At 42.3% G+C, this 23,755-nt stretch overlaps 2 protein-coding genes across 3 annotated transcripts; one reads left to right on the top strand and one right to left on the bottom strand.

The window, feature by feature from the left end:
* Positions 1 to 841: 841 nt before the first annotated feature.
* Positions 842 to 3,814, top strand: LOC109636370 (growth arrest and DNA damage-inducible protein GADD45 beta-like). Its single transcript, XM_020098011.2, has 4 exons — positions 842 to 1,313; positions 2,049 to 2,150; positions 2,334 to 2,541; positions 2,771 to 3,814. The coding sequence occupies exons 1-4, from the start codon at positions 1,276 to 1,278 to the stop codon at positions 2,873 to 2,875; spliced, it is 453 nt and encodes a 150-aa protein (XP_019953570.1). The 5' UTR covers positions 842 to 1,275; the 3' UTR covers positions 2,876 to 3,814.
* A 1,607-nt stretch (positions 3,815 to 5,421) lies between these two features.
* gng7 (guanine nucleotide binding protein (G protein), gamma 7) lies at positions 5,422 to 15,496 on the bottom strand. 2 transcript variants are annotated; one of them, XM_020098014.2, is made up of 4 exons: positions 15,341 to 15,496; positions 12,114 to 12,266; positions 10,975 to 11,090; positions 5,422 to 10,745 (listed from the first exon to the last, which is right to left on the bottom strand). In XM_020098014.2, the coding sequence occupies exons 3-4, from the start codon at positions 11,053 to 11,055 to the stop codon at positions 10,620 to 10,622; spliced, it is 207 nt and encodes a 68-aa protein (XP_019953573.1). In that variant the 5' UTR covers positions 11,056 to 11,090; positions 12,114 to 12,266; positions 15,341 to 15,496; the 3' UTR covers positions 5,422 to 10,619. The 2 variants fall into 2 exon arrangements, with proteins under 2 accessions (XP_019953573.1, XP_019953574.1); XM_020098015.2 differs by lacking the exon at positions 15,341 to 15,496 and adding an exon at positions 15,115 to 15,271.
* Between the last annotated feature and the right edge of the window lie 8,259 nt (positions 15,497 to 23,755).

Raw genomic sequence — 23,755 nt, 5'->3', positions numbered from 1 at the left:
AAATGACCCAAATCCACCACCTCATCTAATGCGGTGGTAATGATTTTCTCACGGTTTGATCACACTGGCTCTTACCGTTGATTTCTCTGCTGACAGAGACGACAGGATGAATGCAGAGGTTTGCAGGAGCACTCTGTCAACCCACATTCTCTGAAATGCATCACAACTCACTGGATATCTCATGAAGATGCAGGACGCCAACTCTAAACATTCTGTGACGGGAACTAAAGACCTGCTCAGGCTGAAGTGGTGGAAAACCCTCGACTGTCACCTGATCTCAATTAGGACTGAGCTGCACGGCACCTGCTGCAGACGGAGGAAGCAGGGAAGAGGAAGCAGGAGCTGGAGGAGGCTGCGGTGAAGGCCTGAGAGGACACAAAGGAGGTTACACAAATTCTAAACATGACCATTTAGTTTGACTCCATGTTTAACTGAACCTGTTTTATTTCAACACTGTGTTTTAAGAGGTCTTAATCTCCCACTCTCAGGAAATTCATCTAGGTAGGAGTTTACCCACCTACCTTCCTACCTACCTATACCTACCTTCTTACCTACCTAGCTTCCTACCTACCTACCTACTTACTTAACTACCCATCTAGCCAATCTATCTAATTATTCATCACATATCTTTCTGTAACTTTAAACCAAGACTTTAAGATTATTAATTAAACATGAGAACCTTGAGATCAAAATAAATACGGATATACTTAGTGTGGAATTCAAATTTGACAGTGAGATGACACCGCCTTGTCTTTCCCTCAGTCGGCCACTAGATGTCAGCCACACTCATAATAAGGCTGTCCTCCTCAGTTATGGAGACTCAACGTTGTGAAAACGTGAGGATCAGATTTCACTCCCGTTTCTAACGCGGTTTATTCTAATATCTTTTGATGTGAATCGATTCATTCCATTGATAATCAGCAGATGTCGCTCGCTGTTATGTCACACAGGAACCACAATCACCGAGGCAGCGTTGCGTAAAACCCCCGCTGATGTAACCAAACCAACAGAACCACGTGAAGAGGAGATACGATGGATTTATTTTATTTCAAATTGTACTGATTTTTTATTTTTGCATTTGCAGTTGTTTAGGCCCCGCCCTCTTCTCAACCCTAGTATAAAACGTGTTTCGCAACGTTGCTCACAACAAACTGCTGCACACACTCCAGAGCTCACACACACACACACTCTCACACACTCACACTGAGGGAGCCACAGTATCGGACTATCACGCTTTTTACGCAGTGGGATTAAAGACTTGGATTTTTTGGAGCCATGATTCCAGAGGAGAGCTTTGACTCCATCGAGAACAGGTGAGGTTTCCTGCCTGAGTTTCTGCTCTCACTGTGATTCACTGTGAGGATAGTGTGTGTGTCTGAGCCTGGTGGATAGAAACCTTGTGCTGGACACTCTCGTCCTCTGACCCTCCCTGGATTGGAGTTTCTATTTGGGACTATATGTTTCTGCAGTGCACAGATTTGCAACCTGAAACCTCCTTTGACCTTTAACCCATAAATATTTGACAACACAGAGGCACATTACAACTTAAACAACTGATGCATGAAGTCATTAAAAAGTTTAAAAAGTTGTTGAAACCCTTCTTGATGCCAATTTGAAGCTCTGTTTGCACACTTCTGTGCATGCATGTTGCACAGCCTCATGAGTGGACCCACACAACTGATACTTCATGTCTTTAAATTAATTTGCAGGCTTGGTGACTCTGAAGAATAAAATCATTTTGGTTTTTATCAAATATAAAGTTTAGCACTACAGGCTACTTATTCCAGCTGTGGATATTATATTAATATACAAGGTAATATATAGGTTTTTTTACCTTTGGGCTTTTTTATGTAGTTGAATCTATGTTGTGTTTTTATCTGGACCCTGAATCTGAATAATTTATTTTATCACTAACATGCAACATGAACTTCACACGCAGCTCTGAATTAGATTGATGGATTCATTTTGAAAACAACCTTCTGCAGCAGCTTTGTGTTCATGATCCTGTGTTTTAATTGTTTTTGTTTGTTCTGCCCCCCCCCCCCCAGGATGCAGTCTGTGGGTCTGGCTCTGGAGGAGCTGCTGGTAACGGCTCAGAAACAAGACTGCCTCACCATCGGCATCTATGAATCTGCAAAACTTTTTAATGCGTGAGTTGGAATTATTTACTTTGGTTTTGCAACTGTAATTTTCATGACACACGAGCACTGGATGTGCTCTTCTTTCTCTTCAGTTATTAACTTTGCCCAACCCAACAGTCCGAGGCATGTGAGCGCAAGTGTCTTACTCAACAATCATCATTTTCTCCTTGTTTCTCTCTCTCTCCTCCTCAGGGACCCAGACAGCGTGGTGCTGTGCGTCCTGGCAGGTGATGATGAAGACGATGTGGCACTGCAGATCCACTTCACCCTGCTACAGTCGTTCTGCTGCGACAGCGGCATCACCATCCTGCGAGTCTCTGGCGCTCAGCGGCTCCAGCAGCTGCTAGGATCTGTGGATGCCAACAGAAACCAGGAGGACCTTCACTGCATGCTAGTTACAGTGTGTTCACTCAGCACCACTTGGCTCTTATGTAACCCAGAGTGTTAATGTGTTATTACAAACTGTGCTTATGCTGTGGCTAAAAATGTTGCTCCATACTCCTGGTGCAATCTGTTGTTGCACGGTCTGGAACAATTCAACAATTTACTTCAACCCTTGTGATTGAATTTCTTTCTGGTATGTTTCTGGTATGACCATGAATTTGACGTCTTGTGTGTTTCCCATGCAGAACCCCCAGGCTAACCACTGCAGGCTACAAGAGGTGGGGACCTACTGCCAGGAGAGCCGACGCCTCAACCAGTGGGTACCTGAGCTGGTCCTGCAAGAACGATGAGGGGTCTGCTGCCTCAAAACACCAACAAACACAAGAACTCTTCCTGGGTTCAGAAAGTGATGAACTGAGGGATCTGATGTCCCGTCAAGCAGGGATGGCCTGGAGGGGTCTGTGACGGCCGCCCTGACCGATGACGAGCAGGGATGAAGGACTCCCTTTCAGCGACTGAAGTGACGCAGTCGGGAGTGGAGACTGGTTTCTATGATTGATTTTGTGCAAAAGACACAGATGGAAAAGATCACGTTGTCAGTTAAACAAAATCTAAGTTCATTTGTCATACTCCTGTTTGGCTGCTCACAATGTTTATGGGGTGTAACAGTAATCAATAGAGATGTAGTAGCTGCGAAAACAAGACTTCCACACCCTGACTCGTTCCTGGGAGATGTGTGTGTTTCTATGGACCGGACAGGAATGCTGCAGTGGTGAAACTATGCCCAACATTCCTGTGTGTTCTGACATGGGAGAGGTCCTTGGAGAGAAGGTGTGTGTGTGTGTGTGTGTGTGTGTAAATGTGAATGTGTGGTATGTGTGTGGTATGCGTGAACAATGCTGGAGTCTTTCTTTAGAGAAAGACTGGGCGTGCGGCGTGCGTTTCTTGAAAATGAGTTGCTGAACCTGTGGAGGAATCGTCACCATGGAAACTGAAATGAAAACGATGGAAGTTGAAGTCACACAGGATTTATCATCAGCGCAGGACTGAATGAAAGAATTGTTCTCTCTGTTTAGAGGACACAGAAGGAACTGTGTTGTCAGAAATGAAATTGTTATTGTACAAAAAATAATATTGCTGTGCCTTCAAGAATAATAACTTCTTTGATAGAATGCTTAAATGACCACACTGTTAATTTATTGTTGTATCAGGTGTTTGAGCAGCTATTTATTTCTCTGATTTTGTGCTCTGTTAACTAAGTCAATAAATTATTATTGCTTTATCAAAAGATTTCTGCTCAGTTGTCACTTAAAGGAAAAACATCACACGTGCGTCATGGAAGCAGCCGCGTCACACAACTACAGTTTACATCTGAGTTTAAGTCATGGAAAAAAAAACATGCGCAGTCGGGACAAAGTCTTAGTCATCGGCCCGGCGCTGTGAATGTGTTTCCCTGTTTTTCAAGTACAGAAGGCGTAAGTCAGTTGCAGAGAGAAACCAGGGTGGAGACAGAAACTCATTGTGTTGGGGATAAAGAGGCAGAACAAGCTGGTGCAGAAACACAGCCCCCACAAGCCAATAAGTGTGTGTGTGTGGGTTGTGAGGTGGGGGGGAAGCTGGAAAAAATTTGAGTAACCTGTCGAAACTCAAGATTTGATGGACGCAATTTGCAGTTTAATTACGTTGTGAACATGTTTTGCATCTTGTGACTTTGCCAAACCTTCAGATGTAAGTTCTAAAGGGCTGCAGGCCAAGGCCTCCACAATTTCCTCTTTGATGTAACCCCACCCGAGCCACAATATCATGTTCAGGTAGCTGGATGTTCCTGCAACATTGCATAAGTAGTTTGTCCACAGCTCTGCCTCCGCTCTGCTTTGCTCCCCGCTCCACCCTCCGCTCTCACATGTCTGCTCACAGCTCTGACATGCCCAGCAGAGAAGAGAGGGAACACTCAGACACATGGACCTCCCATTTGTTTACTAGCAGCCGAACAAGGAAGTGACTTCTGATTGGCTGTGGCGCACCCACCCTAAATCTTATTGGCTCTGACTTGCAGAGGGGACATGGAGGAAGCATGGTTTGAAAGTTGGAAGTGACTCGTGACTATTGGAGCACAGCTTCAAAGGGCACACACACACACACACACACACACCAAGACAGAGGACTTGCAATAAAGGCATTCCTATGAAATGACCTGGCTGGGGAGGATTTACCTTGTGTTCTTTGTTGACGTTGACTTTGTTTCTTTGTTCGTGTCCAGTGTACTGCACGCCGTGTATTCACGTGTGCCTGCACATTTGTGTGTCTTTTCAATTGGTGTGAGAAAGCTGTACCCTGTAACTTAAAGAGTGCAAGAAAAGAAAACAGAAACTCAATAAACTGCAGCTAATAATTAACAAGTCTAGAGAGTCTGCAGGGATTCCAATGGCTCTGACAAGGTGCACATAAGCAAAGCAGCAACATGCAGCTGGAAGATAATATGTGCAATGTTCACCTAAGTTGGTTTGCTAACATTACTAATTACGCAGTACTAAAAATGAACACTTGAACATACACCAGTGTTATAAGAACTATCCAATCCATCTTTGAGAAAAAGGAGAAAACCTGATTATTTAATTTGGTCCAATTCGCTAACACTGAAAAGGAGGAGTTAGGATCCATACTGCAGCCAGCCACCAGGGGGCGATCCAGATATTTTGGCTTTACATTTGGGGATCTGTCATGTCGTCCATCTTTATATAAAGTCTATGGATTTTAAATTTGGGGACCATGAATGTTTGTGCAGATATTTCATAGGAAACCATCCGATGTTTCAGTCTGAACCAACCAGCCGACAGACTGACATCGATGGAGCTATTCCACTCACATGACTTCAAATAAAACAAACACAAGGGGACAAGTTATTATATCATCTTTTTATTAATGTTATCTACTTCTCAATATCATCTTTTTTAACAGCAATATCCACAAAATATTAACAGTGTGCAAGAAAACATGAGTTATGGCACATCAGAGAACAGTTACAAAAAATAGATATATTTTCTTCATAATCAATCAAGGCAAAAAAGTTACATATACCGTATGCATACACAGGAGATCAGAACACAAAATATGAGTCTCGGAAAGGGCTCAGAGCCGCTTCACTGATGTTTGATATGAAAGTCCACCGGCGAGGAGCCGCAGCTCTCCCCACTCGACCAAACATGAATTTCACCGGGCTCGCTTCGTGTCACAACACCAGTGGATTTTCCATCTCGAGCCACGTGTTGTACTTTAAGACTGTTCATTCTGTGGATCTGATAACCCCAACACCAGCATTAACACAATATACGCCACTATAAGGCAAACTAACAACCAACCAATCAGACAAACTGTCAGCCGAACCAGCGATGGGTTACGGCTGTCTCTGATTGTAAGCCCAACCAGCTATGGAATGACTGAAATGAACAATGATGATAAAAATAAAACAGTATCTGTCAGATACCATCAGGACAACACCAGTGTGTGTGTGTGTGCAAGTCTATCTGTATATGAGGACCAATATAGTCATTATGAGGACATTTTGACTTTGTAAAGACATTTTGGCTGGTCCTCACAAATTGAAATGCTTGATTTAGGGTTCGGACTTGGTTTTAGGGTTAGGCCTTCAGTTGTGATGGTTTAGGTTAAGGTAAGGAGCTGTTTGTGCAGTTTTTCTAATTCCTCGGTTCCTCTTTGTTTAACTCCACGCATAAGATAAGACATATTCATGTCATTATTGATTGTAGCATCATAATCAGCAAACAGATGATCTTCTTATCTACGTCTCAGAAAGAAATCAAATTAGTTGATTTCCTAAAACGTCTAAAACTAAAACGTCACCTGCAGCTGATTTAATAGAGCTGAGACAGACCTTGGGATAACTAATCTGAAAAGAGAAGTCTTAAAATAACTTCCTCACCCTTAACTGGGTTAGTTGTGGTTGCGCCTCCCTAAACTGTGAACACTGGCCTGGAGGGGGAGGCCATTCGTGCTGCTTGTCAAATGACCTCGTCTCCGGTCAGAGTCACCATGACCTGGAACGGCAGGACTGAAGTACAGACAGACTCCAGAGGCCCCTTGTGTTCGTACACACTGTCTCTCTCTCTCTGTCTCTCACACACACACACACACACACTCACACACTCACACACACTCACACTCACACTCTATTTTCTCCTCTCTGCCTGCTGCTCTGCCACATCATCCTTTTCAGCTACCAAACGCTAGCATCTGACAAACAAACACCCACAAATGAATATCTACAAATACACACACAGCCTCGATATCTACCCTCACTATGGCCTTTCTCCAGCTCCTACTATCTCCTTTTTAGGACCAGACGTAAATGAAAGATGAAGCAGGGCTTTGTATCAGGCAAATAATTCATGTTTTAACGTAGTATTGTATCATCAGGATATTGAAATGCTTGATATTTAGGGGAATATATGCTTTCTTGCTGGTAGATAGGTGAAAAAATTAACACCGCTCGCATGTTTCTAAATTAAAAATGAAGCTACAGCTTGTAAGCTTAGCATAAAGACTGAACAAAGGGGACACATCTACATCTGGCTGTGTATACAGGTGAGGAAATCAGCCTACTAGCACCTCTATAGTTCAAAACTGTCAATAAATAATACAATTATGTGTAAATAAACAAGTTTTAGAGATGGTGGTCAGCGAATTTTGCTAGTATTCGCAAGAGCCAGGCCTGTGTCCATTCTTTATGCAGAGCTGAGCTAACTCAAGGTGGGCAATAGCTCCACATTTACACTGCAGACATGAGAGTGGTACCACTGTGCATTCGCATTCTCCTCGGAAGGTACAATTTCCCAAGTCGTTATTCTGACTTTTATGTGTGCTTTGAAGTCGGAATGTAGAAAAAACATATGGAAAAAACAACGCTGTTACAAAATGTGCTGTATTTATGTGTTTAAAGTATTTAAACAACACCTTGACACCTCTGATCAAAATTTGTATCATAAGGAGCAAAGCAAAAGGATCAGATATGACGGGCATATAGATCATTTTAATCATGTGCACATTAATCATAAAAATGATTAATTAAAAAGTGGTGTTAGGTGCCTGTGAGAGATACACATGTAGTTTGCATTTGACAAGTTTACATGAGAAGCTACTAGTTAGAGCTGATTGATTATGTTAATCAACTTTCCTAGTTGTTATTCAAACTTGGCGTTCACGGGAATTTTCCTGCTTGGGAAATAATTTATCCGATTATTCTCCACTCACCCCCTGAATGCACAGTCAATCTTTTCCTCTAACTTTTTGCAAGAAAACTGAATAAGCACATTTCCCCAAGATATAAAACTATTCCTCTAACAACAAGCTAACAAATCTGTATATTTTTAGCAGGGCCTTAAACACTCACGTACACACTCATCGATGAGTAGGTGTGGAGCCATTCACACACAAACTCACTGCTCAGCTCTCACCACCTCCAACTCCACACTACCAAACCTCAGCAGAACAGGTGGGTCGTATTGACCTAGTGATTAGAGAACAGAGCAGTGGGCTCAACCCCCCATGACTGTCTGTCAGAGTTGTTAATTCCCGTACAAGTGACCCCACCCTGCTCTGTCACTGTACGCAACTCCTGACAAAAGCCTTGAGCTAAATGCTAAAGTGTAAATATGATGGCACAAAGCTTTCTTCTTTCAGCCATTAACCGTCAAAACCAGCCCTCAACGCTCAGGCCTCACAGCTCCTCCAACTTCTGACCTCTGACAGTCGTCCCTCGAGTCTAAAAAGCAAATATAGGAGAGTGTAGGTGTGTGTGTGGATGTGTGTGTTGTCCTCGTCGTCTGTCGCCCACCAAAATCAACACTGGAGAAGAAGAAAACCTGTGGGCTGCTCCGGTGTTAAAGGACGGATCAGGAGGTTGGTTTTTGCATCTCGAATGAGTCAATTCATCCTTTAACAGAATATAATCCTAAACCAAACACGACTGGCATTTCTTTTTTAAAATTATTAATCTTCACCTTGTGGTTGTATTTGTATCTGTTGTTAAATAAAAAACCAACCTCCGCTATCACAAGCCTCTAAAACCTGATTAACAGAATAAAATTAAAATAAATAAATGATGACAGACATGATCCTGACCGACAGAACAGAATAAGTAGTACTAAAAAATCCAAACATCCACAGAGGGGGATTCTGTGTTTAGATTTTGTATCTTACAAACACTGTACAGGGTAATACTCAACTGACCAGGTTCCATGGACTCCATAGAGAGAGAAAACTCAAAAAAATAAAACCCAAAACAGCTACTCTTCAACTTATCACTTCTGCACATGTCTGAAAGAAAGTTTATACACTTAGTTTGTTTCTCTTAAGCTCATCCCCCCCCCCCACGTCATCTTCAGTTTTTACAATCAAGTTTGGTTTTTCAGAAAAGGAGGAGCAACGTGGAGGAGCAGAGAAAACCGAGTGAGGGAGCGATCCAGCCTCCAACCGGTGTGAGCTCACGTTAAAGCGAGCTGTTACACTGGAGGAGACTGGGAACTTTAAAGACTGGTAAAGCCGAGCATTTTATCTAATTTATAGGCAGAATTAGTTTGCACTAAGACAAGATCCACTCCTCGGCTGTAGAGGCAAATAAAACAAACACCTCCATCTTTGCACAATCCAATGATTTCTCTTCATTTCCACCTTTCAACACTACAAATGAAAAGAACATGAGCGGAGAAGGCAACAAACAGAAAGCTTCATTTTTTACTTTTGGGGACAGTTTCTAGTTTTAAAGTCGGGGGTTTCTCCCCCAGCCTTCTCTCGGGTGGGGTCAAACTGCGCCCTCGCCCTCTCTCAGGTTAAAGCACAGGGAGGCCTGATGTACAATAGAAACCTTGAAGTTTCTATAGCAGGTATCTGGTTAGGTTTTACCCTCGGCCTCTGATCAGATCTCCTTCTGTTTCATTAACACTAGCTGGGAAAAAAGAAACCTGATCAACCAGGGGCAACACAAAGAAAAACATTAAAAAACTAAAAAAATACAGTATCGTCTGTTAAGTAACGCTTCAACGAAAATATCAAAAAGTACACTGAGTTCACAAACAAGTATCTCTTGATAAGAAAAATGCAGTAAACGTCCGGGGTTAGCTTAAGTTCTGTGTCGAGCTGGGTTCACCTCATAGGTGCAGATCTGAGGTCGGGTTAGACGTTGATTTCAGCCATAATAACAAACTGCAGCGGAATCAGTGACGGCAGATCGGTATCTATAGAGAGGACTCTTTGTACAGGTTGGCACAGCTGGGAGGTTTGGCCAAAGGCTGAAGACGGCCATAGTCAGGCCACAGGCAGAGAAGGTCTGGTGAGGCCGGTTTGAGTGGGAACATGCTATAGTCCGATAAAGGAGAAGGCTTTGGCCACTTGCTCCAAAAGGCCCTGCTATGAATTTGCACTGGGACAAAGCTCTAGGAGACTTTTGACTCTCATAAAAATAACTTTTAAGCTTTTTAACGGGACACCAGGACGTGTTTGGCACGGTTGGAAGAAGCACCTACCGCCCGTCTCTTTAGCCCACATGCATCCTCCCACTCCCGGCCTATGGCTCAGCTGTCCACCCTTCACCCAGCCCCTCACTTCAGGACAAACAAAAAATTAAGAAAAATCCCACTTTTCTATTAGTGTATAATGTCCAGATCCCTTTTCAAGTTAAGATGACACTTGTAGTTAATTTACCAGCATATATGAATATTACCAAAGCACCTTGGATCATACTCAGTGATATACTGATGTCGGCCACTGGGTGCACATGATACCTGCCCCTGAGCTGTGGCTCTGGGGTATGGCGCTTTTCCAGAGTGGCTCTTTTGGATGTATGTGTGTGTATGTGTGTGTATTTGTGTATTTGTGTGTGTGTGTGTGTGTGTGTGTGTGGTTTCTAGATATAGCCCCCTAAGATGGGACAGGGGTGCTTGAAGTTGTGTGTTTGCATGTGTGCGTCTGGGGGTCAGTTGACAGTATTGATTGTGTGTGTCTATGTGTGTGTTTCTATGTGAGAGTGTGTGTGTGTGTGTGTGTGTGTGTGTGTGTGTGGGCAGCATGAGAAGAAAGCAGCTATAGGATGATGCAGGGTTTCTTGTCCTTGAACGGGTTTTCAGAGGTGGGAACCCCGACCAGCAGAGGGTCGCTACGAGCGTGCTGCTCACAGTAACTCATTAGGTCTGCTGCTGCTTTAGACACCTGACGAGAGAAGGGGGAGGTGAGGGAAGGGGAGAAAAGAGGGTGAGGGATTTAAACGGGAGGAGAATTGGGCAAGTATGGGAAAAAGAAAGGAGGAGCATAAGGAGCAGGGGAAAGGGGGATGATAAAGAAGTTAAAAAAAGTATATGGTCAAATATTTACACACACACACACACACACACACACACACACACACACACACACATTTGGCAGTAAACCTTCGTCCTACCTTGATGCGTTCGATCCCTGCCTCAATCCTCAGCTGTTCCACCAGTTTCCTGGCCTGGGCGATATTATTAGTGGTAGACATACTGATCCATCAGAGTAGACCAGCACAGGAGAAAACTGAAAGAGAGCGAGAGTAAGATATGAAAAAAATGCTCACTATGCATGATAGCGATAAATGATCATCATCAAATATGCTGGCACGCCTCAGGTAGAAATGCAGGGAAAGGAAATGTTCGGCAGAAAACACACTGACGGCACAATCTCTACCAAATACTGGACTTTGGAACAGATCCTGCAGATACCTGGACTTTTCTGTCTCGTGTGTGACCAGGACACGACTGACTGCAAACAACCCCTTTGAATATCTGCATTTATAGATTTGTCTGAAAGATTGTTTATTTGCATGATTTTATTTTAAAATCAAATACAACTTTTATGTTTTGTAATAATTATGGCTAAAACAATTTGCTAAGATTTCTGCAGATCATCTTGCGATTGATAACATTAAAATGACACCGTTGTTTTATCAGTATTAATGATCAAATAATACCAAACAAATCATGAAATACTCTCACAGAGGCCATTACTTTCATTTTCACTTTTGCATCACTGTTGATGGCAGATTGAAAACAAAACAGTCTATTTTTGACATCTAACTATTAATAATCTTATGCAAATGTACATCTTAAAATTGGTACAATGACGTTTGTTTAATGAGTTAATAATTAAACTGTGATTAATTTGCATTGTTGTTGCACTGATTTAAAGTGAATTAGCATGTGAGTCATTTCACCTGTGTTCAGAGGACAGTGTGGCCTCAGCTGTAGATGTATAGCACCACTCTGAGGTGAAAACATAGTGGTGCAACACTAATAATCAAGAACCTATCCTGGTGAAAATACAGTTTGTGGAGATACTGAGCACAGTTTAACTAAGAATGGGGTGTATGTTCGTATGATAGATCAATATTCATAATTTATACAGCATATTAAGATTTTAGCCTCGATCACACATAAAAACCAAATCAGTATTTATCATATGTTTACAGAGTTCACTTTGTTAATTCACGAGAAGACTTATTTCAGTGACTCACAAATATTCTTCAGATTGAGTGTTGTGGGAACAAAGTGAGTGCACTACCTGAGTGATGGTGCACAGACAGGACCCTCTGGACACTGATGTGACTGGATGGAGAGGAGGTCGATGTCAGCTGAGCGGGGGGACGGCCGTGAAACAGTTGCTGAGTCAAAACGACAGAGCCGGGCGAAGGGCTGAGCTCACATCGGCTTGACTCTAGAAGTACAAGGAGAACAGGGGACATGAGCAAGTGATTGGGTAACTAAGATAAAGCAAATTCATATTTACACATTTGGAATCGTTTCCATTAGCATTTGTGTGTGTACCTGGGGATCTCCACATTTTCAAGCCAAAAAGTGTATGGGTAGATTTTTGTTTTAGTAAGGAGTGGTGGAGGTTTGCCTGGAGACATATGATTTGAATTTGAACATGAAATTGAGGATTAAATAAACTGTTATTCTTACATCATTTCTAATAATAAAAAAACAGGCTTCAATGAGAAAGATCTCAAACTACCAACTAACTACCATAAATAAAGAGACAGGTTTTTCTGCTTGGAGCGAGATAAAATGTTTTCCCTGTAAATGGAAGAACTGGATCATTTATAATGAACTACAACATGCACATAAACTTATATACTTATTTATATTATACATCTCAAGATAATCAACTTATATACACACCCCCCTTCAATAATGAACACTTATAATCACAGCTGCTATATTTAAGTTTCTCATTTATTTTGTTAACTTTTACCCCCTCAAAAAATTCAGATGATAAAATTCCAAAATATTTGTGGTTGTATGCTCAAGCAAAAAAACCCAATAAAGTAAATAACAGTAAGTTGAAGATCCTGGGGTTTGGGATTTGCATCATTGCCAAACTGTCATGATCATCTTTGTGATCAGAAATCATTTTATCCATCATCACAACTTGTTCCATCACCAAAGCACCAGTAACATCGCTTCACCGATCAGAGAGTGGGAATACTCAGAGTAATATTGACACAAATCAAACCCATCTTTCTTCTACCTTTCGCAGCCAAAACCCGTAAATGTTTTATTTTCTGTCTGTTACACTTCTCTCATCACAGCGTGGAAGTTTTCCCACATACGATCAAAAAACACGTCGCTCTTCACGCACATCGAGTGTTACGACTGTGTCTCTCACTCTGTCTCTCTGTCTGTCGCCCTCTCTCCCGAGGACAGAGACCTGCTTTAATTACTCCGACTGTGGAGTAGCTCGGAGATTCATGGCTGTAATTATGGCCTGTGTGTGTGTGTGTGTGTGTGTGAGAGGAAATCCATTGTCTGCTGCTGTACCCCCAGTCTAACCCTGATACTAATCATAATCCCAACCTTAATCCTGAGCCCAAATCCTAATCCCAGTGAGACAAATTGTGGCACATGGCTCTCCCTACATTAGCCACTTAAATCTTAAAAGGTTAAGGGATTCTTATTATTATTATTGCAGATTCTGGCCCTGGGATTACTTGGTATCAGATTCTAATCATTTATGATGGGGTATCAATCGGCCCTATTGGAAATGTACCATCATTTTAACCTAACCACTGTAACATAACACAAAAGCACTAAGCGAGACCGAGCTAATGACAAATAGTGAATAAATAAGGCAAGTTTAAATCCTCAGAGGTCATGTTTGCCTTGTGGGACAGGCCTTTGGTCCCCTAATGGAAGCTAAGTGACCATGTTGTGAATGTGCGAATAGATTTATCCCCTTAAATATGTTTATCTTTCTCTCTCTCTCTCTCTCTCTCACACACACACACACACATTTTTTCCATCACACCATATTGCATGCTTGTCCTTATCTGTCAGGGTTTGAGCCGTGTCCCTAAATCACCCCGTATGCCGCATCAGTGATGAATAAACTGTAGATATACCCTTAACAGGAGATGCTTCACTTTAGGATACAACAACATCACACACTGTAAGCTCGACGTTTATCACAGAGCAGAATAAAACTGATTTGGACACTTGGACACCGGACTCTAGTTTTTGAGGCAGACAGATAAAAGTGACACCATCTCTCACACCAGGATGATGTTGAAACAAGCTGACAGCTCTCCTCACACCCTCCTCCTCCTTTTACAACCTGGTGTAACTTTCACATGTGATTTCTTTGGTGTGTTTTTTTTAGAAAGTGAATGTTCAAACGCAAGAGATGGTTCTGGTGTTTCCACGTTTCCCAAAGCAAGAACTGAGGAAACACCTTTAAGAAATGGACAACACAGAGATATTATAAGCTTGGATTTCCTCAGCCTGTTGATTTGATCTAACTTTCTTTGCTGGGAGAATGGAGCTGGACCATTAAAAACCAGCACATACAGTCAGGTCTTGTGTTTCCTACACACCCCCACATTGAAACACTCATATATAGAGAGAGAGAGGGAACAGAGACAGGAACCCATGCACTGAGATGGACATTTGTCTTGGCCTGGACCAAACACCACCAGAGCTGGACAGGCCCCAGCCACGCAGCCTGCAGCCATGCGAGCCCAGCACGGCCGCTCTCGAGACGCGCAAACATGCATCAATCCTTATCGATCCCAGCAGCAGCTCCGGAGCGGACGGGGCCTGCAGCACGGAGCCACATCCTCCACCACAGGCCCCTGCTCGCTGCTCCACCGTGTGAAAACACAATGCGGGCATTTTGATGGATAGAACAGCATGTCCTCTCTCTCCCATGGCTATCCACACACACACACACAAGCGCACACACACAGACGCACAGGCGCGCAGACCTTGTGCACATATCACAAAGCCTGAGATATTTTCTCCTGTGAGCACCGGAGCGTTTCGGGGCCCTGGTTGTTAGCCGTGCCTGGCAGCAGGGTGGTGACATGTTTGGAGGGAGGCAGCCAGTATGTCAACCCCTCCAGCGACAATGGGCACAAGACTGGAGCGCATGCCTTTATGCTCCGCTATTACACAAAGTGACACGGCCTCTACTTCAACGCACGAGATCCAGAGGTTGTTGTTTTGATTTTTTTGGATACAGTGGTTCGTGCGTCCTGGCGAGCTGAAGGAAATCTTCCACTGACCCTGTCCACGGTCCTCCCCACCCTCTCTGCCGGCAAAGGGCTGGGGAAATCCGGATTCGTGACACTGATGAAGCCCCTCTCTCTCCCCCTCTCTCTCCCTGCTGCTGCAGCCGCCCTCGGTGTCGGGAGAACGGGGTTTTTTTTCTTTTGCAGAGGCGCACGGACGCGTAAGGATTATTATACACGGGGGAGGAAAAACAAAATACCCGAATATCTCCAAACTCACCTCCGATTGCGCTGTATTGGTGATTTAAAGGGACAGATCCGCTGCTTCCTCAGCCGCTCCACTCGCTCACTCCCCGTCCTCACCGAGCCAAACGCCTCCCCCTCCGATACCAGTGTCTGTCCACTCCTCTGCCCCCCTTCTCTGCCTCCCTCTCTCCCTCTCTCCTTCTCCCTCCCTTCATCCATCCGAGCCGGTGACAGCAGCTGTAACCCAGGGGCTCTCAGACCAACATCTCATGTATCACCCAAACAAACCATTTTGAATATGCACATGAGCCAAATGTATCCTCATGGAGGCAGAAACAAATGCAGGCGATGAGGTAAATCATGTATTTTCTTGAGGAGCCCTGGTGCCTTGTTTGGAGCTTATAAAGACTTAGCCTGCAAGTTTTCAGACTATATATGTATATATAATGTTTTAGCTTGTTAATAAAACAATGTTCTCTCGATGTGTAAGACAGTGGCTGAGGCTGAATGGTCTTTACTTTATTTTTCTTTATTTTATTGTAAATTACAGCTGTTGCTCGAGGTCACACAAAATAGGCTACTGTTGAATTTACCATAATTTTTTTCATTTACCACCATTGACAAAAACTGCATTTAACCTTTGAGTGTCTCATATAGGCTACACATACAAATCTATTTAGCCACTTTTTACATATTCTTGTATTTGAAATACGCCATATTGGTTTACATATTATCTCAGAACAAGTGACCGATGTAAATGCACTATATGATAAACATATATATGTAAACTATGTACCAAAATATCTGAATCATCTCTAAATATATATATATATATATATATCGATATATACATGAGTATTACATGAGTATTATATATATATATATATATATATATATATATATATATATATATATATATATATATATATATATAATACTCATGTAAATATCGATTCTTCATATTGCATATATAATCCTTATTGTAGTGTTTATAACATTTTTATATTTATGCTTGGACCAACACCAAATTCATTGTATGTGTACTTTACTTTGCTCTGACCCTTATTTAACTAAAGGCTTTGTGCTCAAGTAAAACATCCTGACCTTGTTTGACAGAGAGAAGTCCACTCCACACCACAGCTGTGACCTTAGTTCCCTGTTTGTCCAACCTGCAACATGGATTTGATTTCCTCTGACATGCACATCTGGATCTGTGCACCAGATAACTTCCCTCCCACCTGGGTCCACTGAGCTGTGCATCCACACGGTGGCGCCATCGGCCTATAACCGTGTTCCCCTCTTCTCCGGAGAGGTGTGGGCCGCTCCTTCTATTCCTGGCAGGCCCAGTGCAAACACACCGAGCTGCACAGTCCCCTCCTCCTCCTCCTCCTCCTCCACACGAAGCTGGATGTGCTGCATCTGCTGCAGGATCGTTGGCTGCATCTGTTTGAAGAGGACAAATGTCTAATGTGTAGAAAAAGCTTTTATTTTGACACCAGATCCGGGTTGTGAGGCTGTAAATCCTGCTGATGCTGATGGAGATCATAACATATCCATCATCCATGCATAATTCAGTGAGGTGCCTATTTTTGTTAGTCCTGACAGGACAGGGGCACTTCAGGGGCCAATTAGATTTCAGTTGGGACCAGTACCCCCCTGGCCCCCTCCGAGGATCCGCCCCTTCATGAAGTGTAATTCATCTGCAGTATTTAATTTTTTATATTCAAAAATAAAACTTTGTGATCTTATAGCCGATGTCGTCCGAACAGTGTTGTTGCATCGAACGACAATGTACAATTCAAATCAGCACAACACCAAAACATCTGATTCCTTCATTCAACCGAGAGATGAAAACTACACGAGGGAATCCAGAGACAGGAACAGAGACACCTGCCTTCAAAATAAAGGTTCCAGAGGCTCAAGACTTTATATGATGGCATAAATAAAGACTAACAGAGTAGTGCTGTGCTGATGGGACCAATATTTTATTTATTGTATCACCGTATATGTTTTGGATGGATGTTCAGAACTATATTTTGAACTTATAAGGACACTTAGACAAACAAATCATTCTCAGGTTGAAGAAATGTTTCTATATTTTCAGAGTGATTCGTGAGATCAAGATGTTATGTTATTCTGTGAGAAAGACAGACTATATCAATATTTGACTTTTAATTTTTTTCTATCAAGAACTTAATCAATATAAGAAAATACGACAATGTGTATGATATATCATATACATAATATTATAGCTAATATAAGAAGGCATTTACGATGAACTCTGTGTTTGACAGATTCTTATGTACAAAGAAACTTTAAGATGTTTTGACTTTTTCACACCTCTATCTTTTCTTCTTTCTTTCTTTATTCATTGTTGTGTATGTATGCTTTAATTAAGAGCTATCTAATTTATTTTAAGGGGGGAGGCCCGTGCACAAAGGGGAGACTTGACTTGAATTTCATTGGAATCATAACATTTTCCAGTACAACTGCAGATGAATTATACTTCATGCACAGACAGAAATACATACAGAGTTGAAAAAATGTTCATGCAAACTCACTTCTGCGTCCGGGTCTTCGTCGTGGCTCTATAGAAACCATTTCAAGCTGCTTAATATAACCACAGGAGAGCTATATTTATATCTCACACCGAGTACCGCATTGGCCTCATTTCCACTGATGTGTGAAATTATGCTGATGCCTATACATTTCTCTCCTCACCTTTTAGCTCTCTCTTCCTCTGTCTCCCACCACTGTTCTCCTCCTTCACCCTCCTTCATCTGTCTCGCTTCCTTCCTCCATTTCTCCCTCTTTCCCCTCCCTTTTCCCTCCTTCCTGTGTGTGTGAGTGTGTGTGTGTGTGTTGAGTAGCTTACAGTCGATTACAGCAGGTTTCTTCATTTTCTAAGAAATAAGTGGTGGAAAGCCATGAGACACATAAAAGATGCTCCACAGGCTTGAAAGAGCTGCTGCTTGAATCCCCCCCCCCTACATTTATTAATTTTGGATTTGACTAACACCCAAATTTGAAATGGCTCATGGAAAAACAAGGAAATAGCAAAAACTTCAATCTGAGAAGCTGGAGGTCAGTACAGTGCTCAACAACAAGTTTTAGTCCTGGATCATCCAGCTCTGAACTGCACACACACTCACAGACTCTCCCAGATGTCTCGAAGCCTGTGTGTGAGTGTGTGTGAGTGTGAGTGTGTGTGTACAAGAGGATTCTCTCATTAAGATCCAGAGGAGGGATTACCACACTGGCCCTAGAGGGTGGGACTTCTCCTATTTCTGCTTTGTTGTGCACACAGCAGCAGCAGCAGAGGCCTGGGAGACCTGTGCCTGTCTTAGCGCATCTCAGTCCCCACCAGGGTCACACCACGCTCTGATGCGACAACCGTTGTCAACGTCACACGGTCTCCATAGCAACCGTGCCAGGCCCAGCATCCACGAGCAGATGTGCAAGGGTTAAAAGGGAGAGGTGGGAGCGAGGGGAGGGAGGAGTGGGAGGCTGTGAACTCAGCATCTCTGCACTCACTTTGTCTCTGAGTGTTTCATGTGAATTCAGCGAGGACGCGACAGAGGTCTGAGGCCGCTCTGCTGCTGCTCTGCTGCCGCTGCTCTGCCGCTGCTCTGCTGCTGCTCTGCTGATGCTCTGCTGCTGCTCTGCTGCTGAGCTTAACGGTGCATCAGAGCCATGAGATAAACGTTAACGTGTTTTCATTTATATAATGCTTCTTCTCCTCCATTACAATTCAGAGACGAACATTAAAAGTGCATTTTACTCCACTACATTATCTGATAACTCAAGAATAGCATAAGTAAATGTAACTGAGTACATTTACTCAAGTACTATTCTCATGCCAACAAAAGTGGTTTTACTTCAATAGGCTTCTTCTCCTGCATTTCAATTCAGAGGCAATTATTACTAGTGCTATTTAATCCACTACATTATTTGGTAACTTAACTAGTTGAGTAAATGTACTTTAACTCAAGTACTATTTTTGAGTAGTATAATTATTTTATGCTGCTGTTTCTTCTTTTCTACAATTCAGAGGCAAATATTACGATTGCTTTTTACTCCACTATATTATTTGATAAATTAAGTTTCTGGTTACTTTTCAGTTTCAGATTTATAATAAGAATATAATCAATAAATACATTACCATGCATAGTAAGGAAAAAGTAATTATACTGATTTTATTTAAACTACCAACCTTCAGTAAACAATAAGCAACAAATCAAAAAGATGAGAAACACTGCATATCACATTTTTATTAGGAAAATCATTTTGCAGATTGAATATTATTATTATCATATATATATAATTATGATCATATATATAATTATATATATAATTATTTTCAGTTATTCAGAGGATGCATCAGCACAGTATATCTTAATAGGAAGACTATTGCTAGAATAAATATCTATACATCATAATTAGTTAAATTAAAAAAAGTTCCAACAGAAGAATTTTTGTTTTCCAATAATTTACAAAAAACAACAAGTGCTAAAAAGAAATAAACCATTTGCAAAACTGAAGCCGTAAATGCTGCTGAGGAATTTATTTAAAAAAATACAAAGATGATTCACAGTTTGTGTCCTTGTTCTCATGCTGGCTGAAACACCAATAAGGGACCATGCAGGGATGAAGAGCCAGAGCGACAGGATAGTACCAAACTACATTACCCACAAACCCCCACTTTACGCCCCTTCCCCACACCCCGTCCGCAGAAACGTTTTTGTGAGGCTCTGAGCCAATCAGACGAGAAGTAAAGGGGTGAGCTGGAGAGGTCAACGGGGTCAGTGGTAGCATTTCTTTCAGTTTCAGTCCTCCAGAGCTGATTTTCCTTCAGATCCTCTGACAGGACGGTGACCTGCCCTCGTTGGTAGAAATGAGACTGACGGACAAATAAAGCGTTTTATTTTTGTTTTCAGGTCCTACACTCGACCCCTTGTTTCAGCGCCACATGGTCGCGTTTCCCACCCTGCAATGGAAGAACACACGTGAACCAAGCTTCCTCTGCAGTAAGAGCCTGTCCCCTGTGACCTCTGAGGCCGACGGACAACCGAGGTGAACTTTGCCTGGTAGCGATCCAGCTTCAGTTTCATCAAATGCCACTTTATCCTGCTTCGTTTCTCAATAACATGACATTTTTATTTCTTTCCAGCAATTCTGAAGATCAAATGTCCTTCTTCCAAAGTCTGCGTTTACTTTACAACACCAACACGGTGCAACTTTAGTTCAGAGCAAACCTGAAGATCCTGTTATGTAATTAGCTGCTGCTTTGGTCTGATTTAGCAGTCAGCCAATCACATCACTGCATTTGTTTGTTTTCTTTTCTTTAACAAAGACTGTGATGAAAAGTGGGATTATAAAATAAAACCTCTGGGGAAAATAACACTTAAATAATGATAATAAGAGAAGTCAGAAATAAAACCTGCTGGAATTAAATAAAAATGACAAAAACTTGTTATTATGAAAGAAAGAAAGGATGAGTTTTGAACATTTATTGGATTATTTCAGAATTAGTTGATATATATTTGTGATCATCCTATTCATTCATCGGATATTGGGCACTTTGGGTCTCTGCAAATGTCCTGTTTTAAAGGCCAGTTTGTTGTTTTTCCTTGCAGAGAAAATTATAGCACACTTTGGAAACAGACCAAAGTTTTTTCATGGCAGCCGACATAGAGAAGCTCTCTTCTGGAGCCAAGTACAAGCTTCCAAATGGACACTTTCCCTATGGAAAGAAATGCAGAACCTTCCACCCACAGCTTCCTTTCTTCCACACGCTCTCCTCCTCTCTGATCTCTGAAATATGAAGTCCTTTAAACACTATTTACAACTATCTACAGTCGGGCGTGAGCAGTGTCGACCTTCAGTCTGTTCAAGTGCAAGCGACTCACAGAAACATGGGAGGGAATGAAGTGAAAGAAACTCGGGAGTTTCAAGGGGAGCGGACAGAGAAGCAGAGGCGACCTGTACGAGAGTGACGAGCAGGAAAACAGCCAGTGATGAGGCCTGTGTGAATAGAACGTGTGTGTGTGTGTGTGTGTGTGTAAGTGTGCATGAAGTCTATATGTTCAGCTTCCATACAGCTGCATATGTGTGTGTGTGTGTGTGTGTGATGAGCAGTGCAGGATGACTCATGCTGAATGTGTGGGCATTCTCCACAGGAGGAGCTTCAAACATCTGACAGACACTTGATAAGATGGTGCAACAACACACACACACACACACACACACACACGTAAACACACACGCACACAAGCACACGAACACGCACACACACGTAAACACACACAAACTTATACAGGCCAGAGTGATAGACAAAATATGCAAATAGGTGATTGTACTCATTCATGGTTGAACACACAAAACACACACACACACACACACACACAGCAGCAGTGAATATGCTTCATTGTCAAATGAGATGAGACAAGCCTTGTGAGGAAACTCAGCAGACACACAGACACACACGAGTCGTACACAGGCCACGGTTGGCGCAGTTGCTCTCCACATTTTCACACCACTTCTATTAATAGCCCCCTTCCCTCTCGCTCCAGCTTGTTGTCCGCACGCCGCTCTCGAACGCTGCCTCATTGTTTTTCCGCCCCGCTGTATCATATTCCACGCAGGAACATGAGCAGCGACAGTCTCCTGTATAGACGTCAGCAGAACAACACATTGCACAAACATGCGCTCGCAATCTGCCATTCTGCGTGAGGCAATCAGACGTGTAAAGCTGATATTTATGCAGCGTGTGCAACCCTGCCGCCGGTAGCTACACATCAGATCAGACCAGAGGCGAGTCTGAGGGATGTTACATGTTATTTCCAGCTGTTGTTGCTTCTGTTTTGTTTGTTTTTTTTAGCTTTAATGCTTTTTACTCCATCTTAACGAGCACAAGACAAACCCAGATCTCCCGTTTCTGAAATATAACCCGGTGGAAAACGACAAAACGAAAGCGTGCGAATGAGCATCCCTGGTGTCTAACAAGTAAAGGGTGTGTTTACAATGCTTTTAAACAGGACCTCACATTAGTGCAAAACACAACACGTCCATAACAACGGATTCATTGTCAACTTGGAAAATAAAAAAGTAAAAGCTATGGAGTGGAACCTTTAGTTACATATTCACATTTTGCTAGTATTATCCGATTGATCTGAAGAGTGGATGTGTCAAATACAATATATCATGAGCATCATTAATAAGCTGTATTTTACAGTATATAGCAACATTGAACCTCCTACTGTAACAATATTTCCTGGTTACAGAGGACATATTCCCAGAAAGACAGCGGGTACAGGTTTTCTTTACATGGGTAACATCTTACTTGAAGCTCTTCCTAACGTGTCGTTGAACTACCTTATGCTTATTTACAGTAACTACACATTTGAAATAGTTTAAAGTGGGCATGAGTGATGAAGGAGGGGCATTTTACATGGTGCTTATAAATGAGGCAGTGCTGATTAATAAGCAAGTCTTCAAGTAAAATGTCACCCTAAAGTGCCCAGTTGATGATTCTGCTGCACACATAGAGACAGAGGGAGACAGACGACGACGACGACGACGACAGTTGCTGTGCTTTTTCTTTTCGTAGTTTCTTTTTTGTTTTTCCAGACAAATGAACACACGGTTAAAAGGGGCATTATCTGTGTCTTTGGGTTCAACAGTACAGGAGCAGATTATCCTCCAAATCGTTTGTTAAAACCGCCTGAGAGATGGAGAGAAGTGGACAATTAATCGGACCCTCCGCGGCCATCGTACACAGGGGGTTACGTCACACGCACGTATTTCTTCACGACCAAAAGCGAATCACGGATGACATCACGATACCCTGTTGTTCAGCAGAACCGCAACCTTGTTGTGCCATGATGAAATAAAACATTTTACAATCGAGACTCAGAGCTACGTATGATCGTGGTGATGATGATGATTGTTCCTCCACGTTCAGGACCAGAGGGTAAATGTTAGAGATGGAAAATAGCAGACGAGACAAAAAAAAATTCAAAAAACGTGTACAAAAAAAAGAAACGCACACAAAAATGTTATACAAACAAACAAACAAACAAACAAACAGATGTGTCAGTAAAAAAGTATTGTGCTTTTAGCTGTCCAGTGTACAAAGAGTACAAGTTTTAGAGCTCCTACGAGAGGAAGGTGTGTGTCTGTGTGTGTGTATATGCACTTTGGACATATCCTGTGTTCAGCAGAGATCATTAAAACATACAGTAGGCAAAACATGTTTGTGTGTGTGTATGATATTAAGAGCAATGTGAGAGCATCTAGGCTGAGTGAGGCCTGCTTGTCTCCATCAAATCAAATGGTTACTCAAAGTGAAAACCACAGCTATGCGTGTGTGTTTTTTCCAACTCTTGCATGAATGCATTCAGGCGCATGCTATATGTGTGTTTAAATATGCATGTGTGTGTGTTTGACC

This window comes from Paralichthys olivaceus, chromosome 12 (assembly GCF_024713975.1).
Source record: "Paralichthys olivaceus isolate ysfri-2021 chromosome 12, ASM2471397v2, whole genome shotgun sequence".
Lineage (NCBI taxonomy): Eukaryota > Metazoa > Chordata > Actinopteri > Pleuronectiformes > Paralichthyidae > Paralichthys > Paralichthys olivaceus.
Note: the sequence above shows the minus strand (reverse complement) of the source record. Positions and strands in the feature narration are given on the sequence as shown.

Coding starts and splice junctions, on each gene's coding strand:
- gng7 (XM_020098014.2), bottom strand. CDS start 11,055: ATGTCTACCACTAATAATATCGCCCAGGCCAGGAAACTGGTGGAACAG. Junction 10,746..10,974: donor CAGGGATCGAACGCATCAAG/GTAGGACGAAGG, acceptor TTCTCTCGTCAG/GTGTCTAAAGCAGCAGCAGA.
- LOC109636370 (XM_020098011.2), top strand. CDS start 1,276: ATGATTCCAGAGGAGAGCTTTGACTCCATCGAGAACAG. Junction 2,151..2,333: donor TCTGCAAAACTTTTTAATGC/GTGAGTTGGAAT, acceptor TCTCCTCCTCAG/GGACCCAGACAGCGTGGTGC. Junction 2,542..2,770: donor TTCACTGCATGCTAGTTACA/GTGTGTTCACTC, acceptor TTTCCCATGCAG/AACCCCCAGGCTAACCACTG.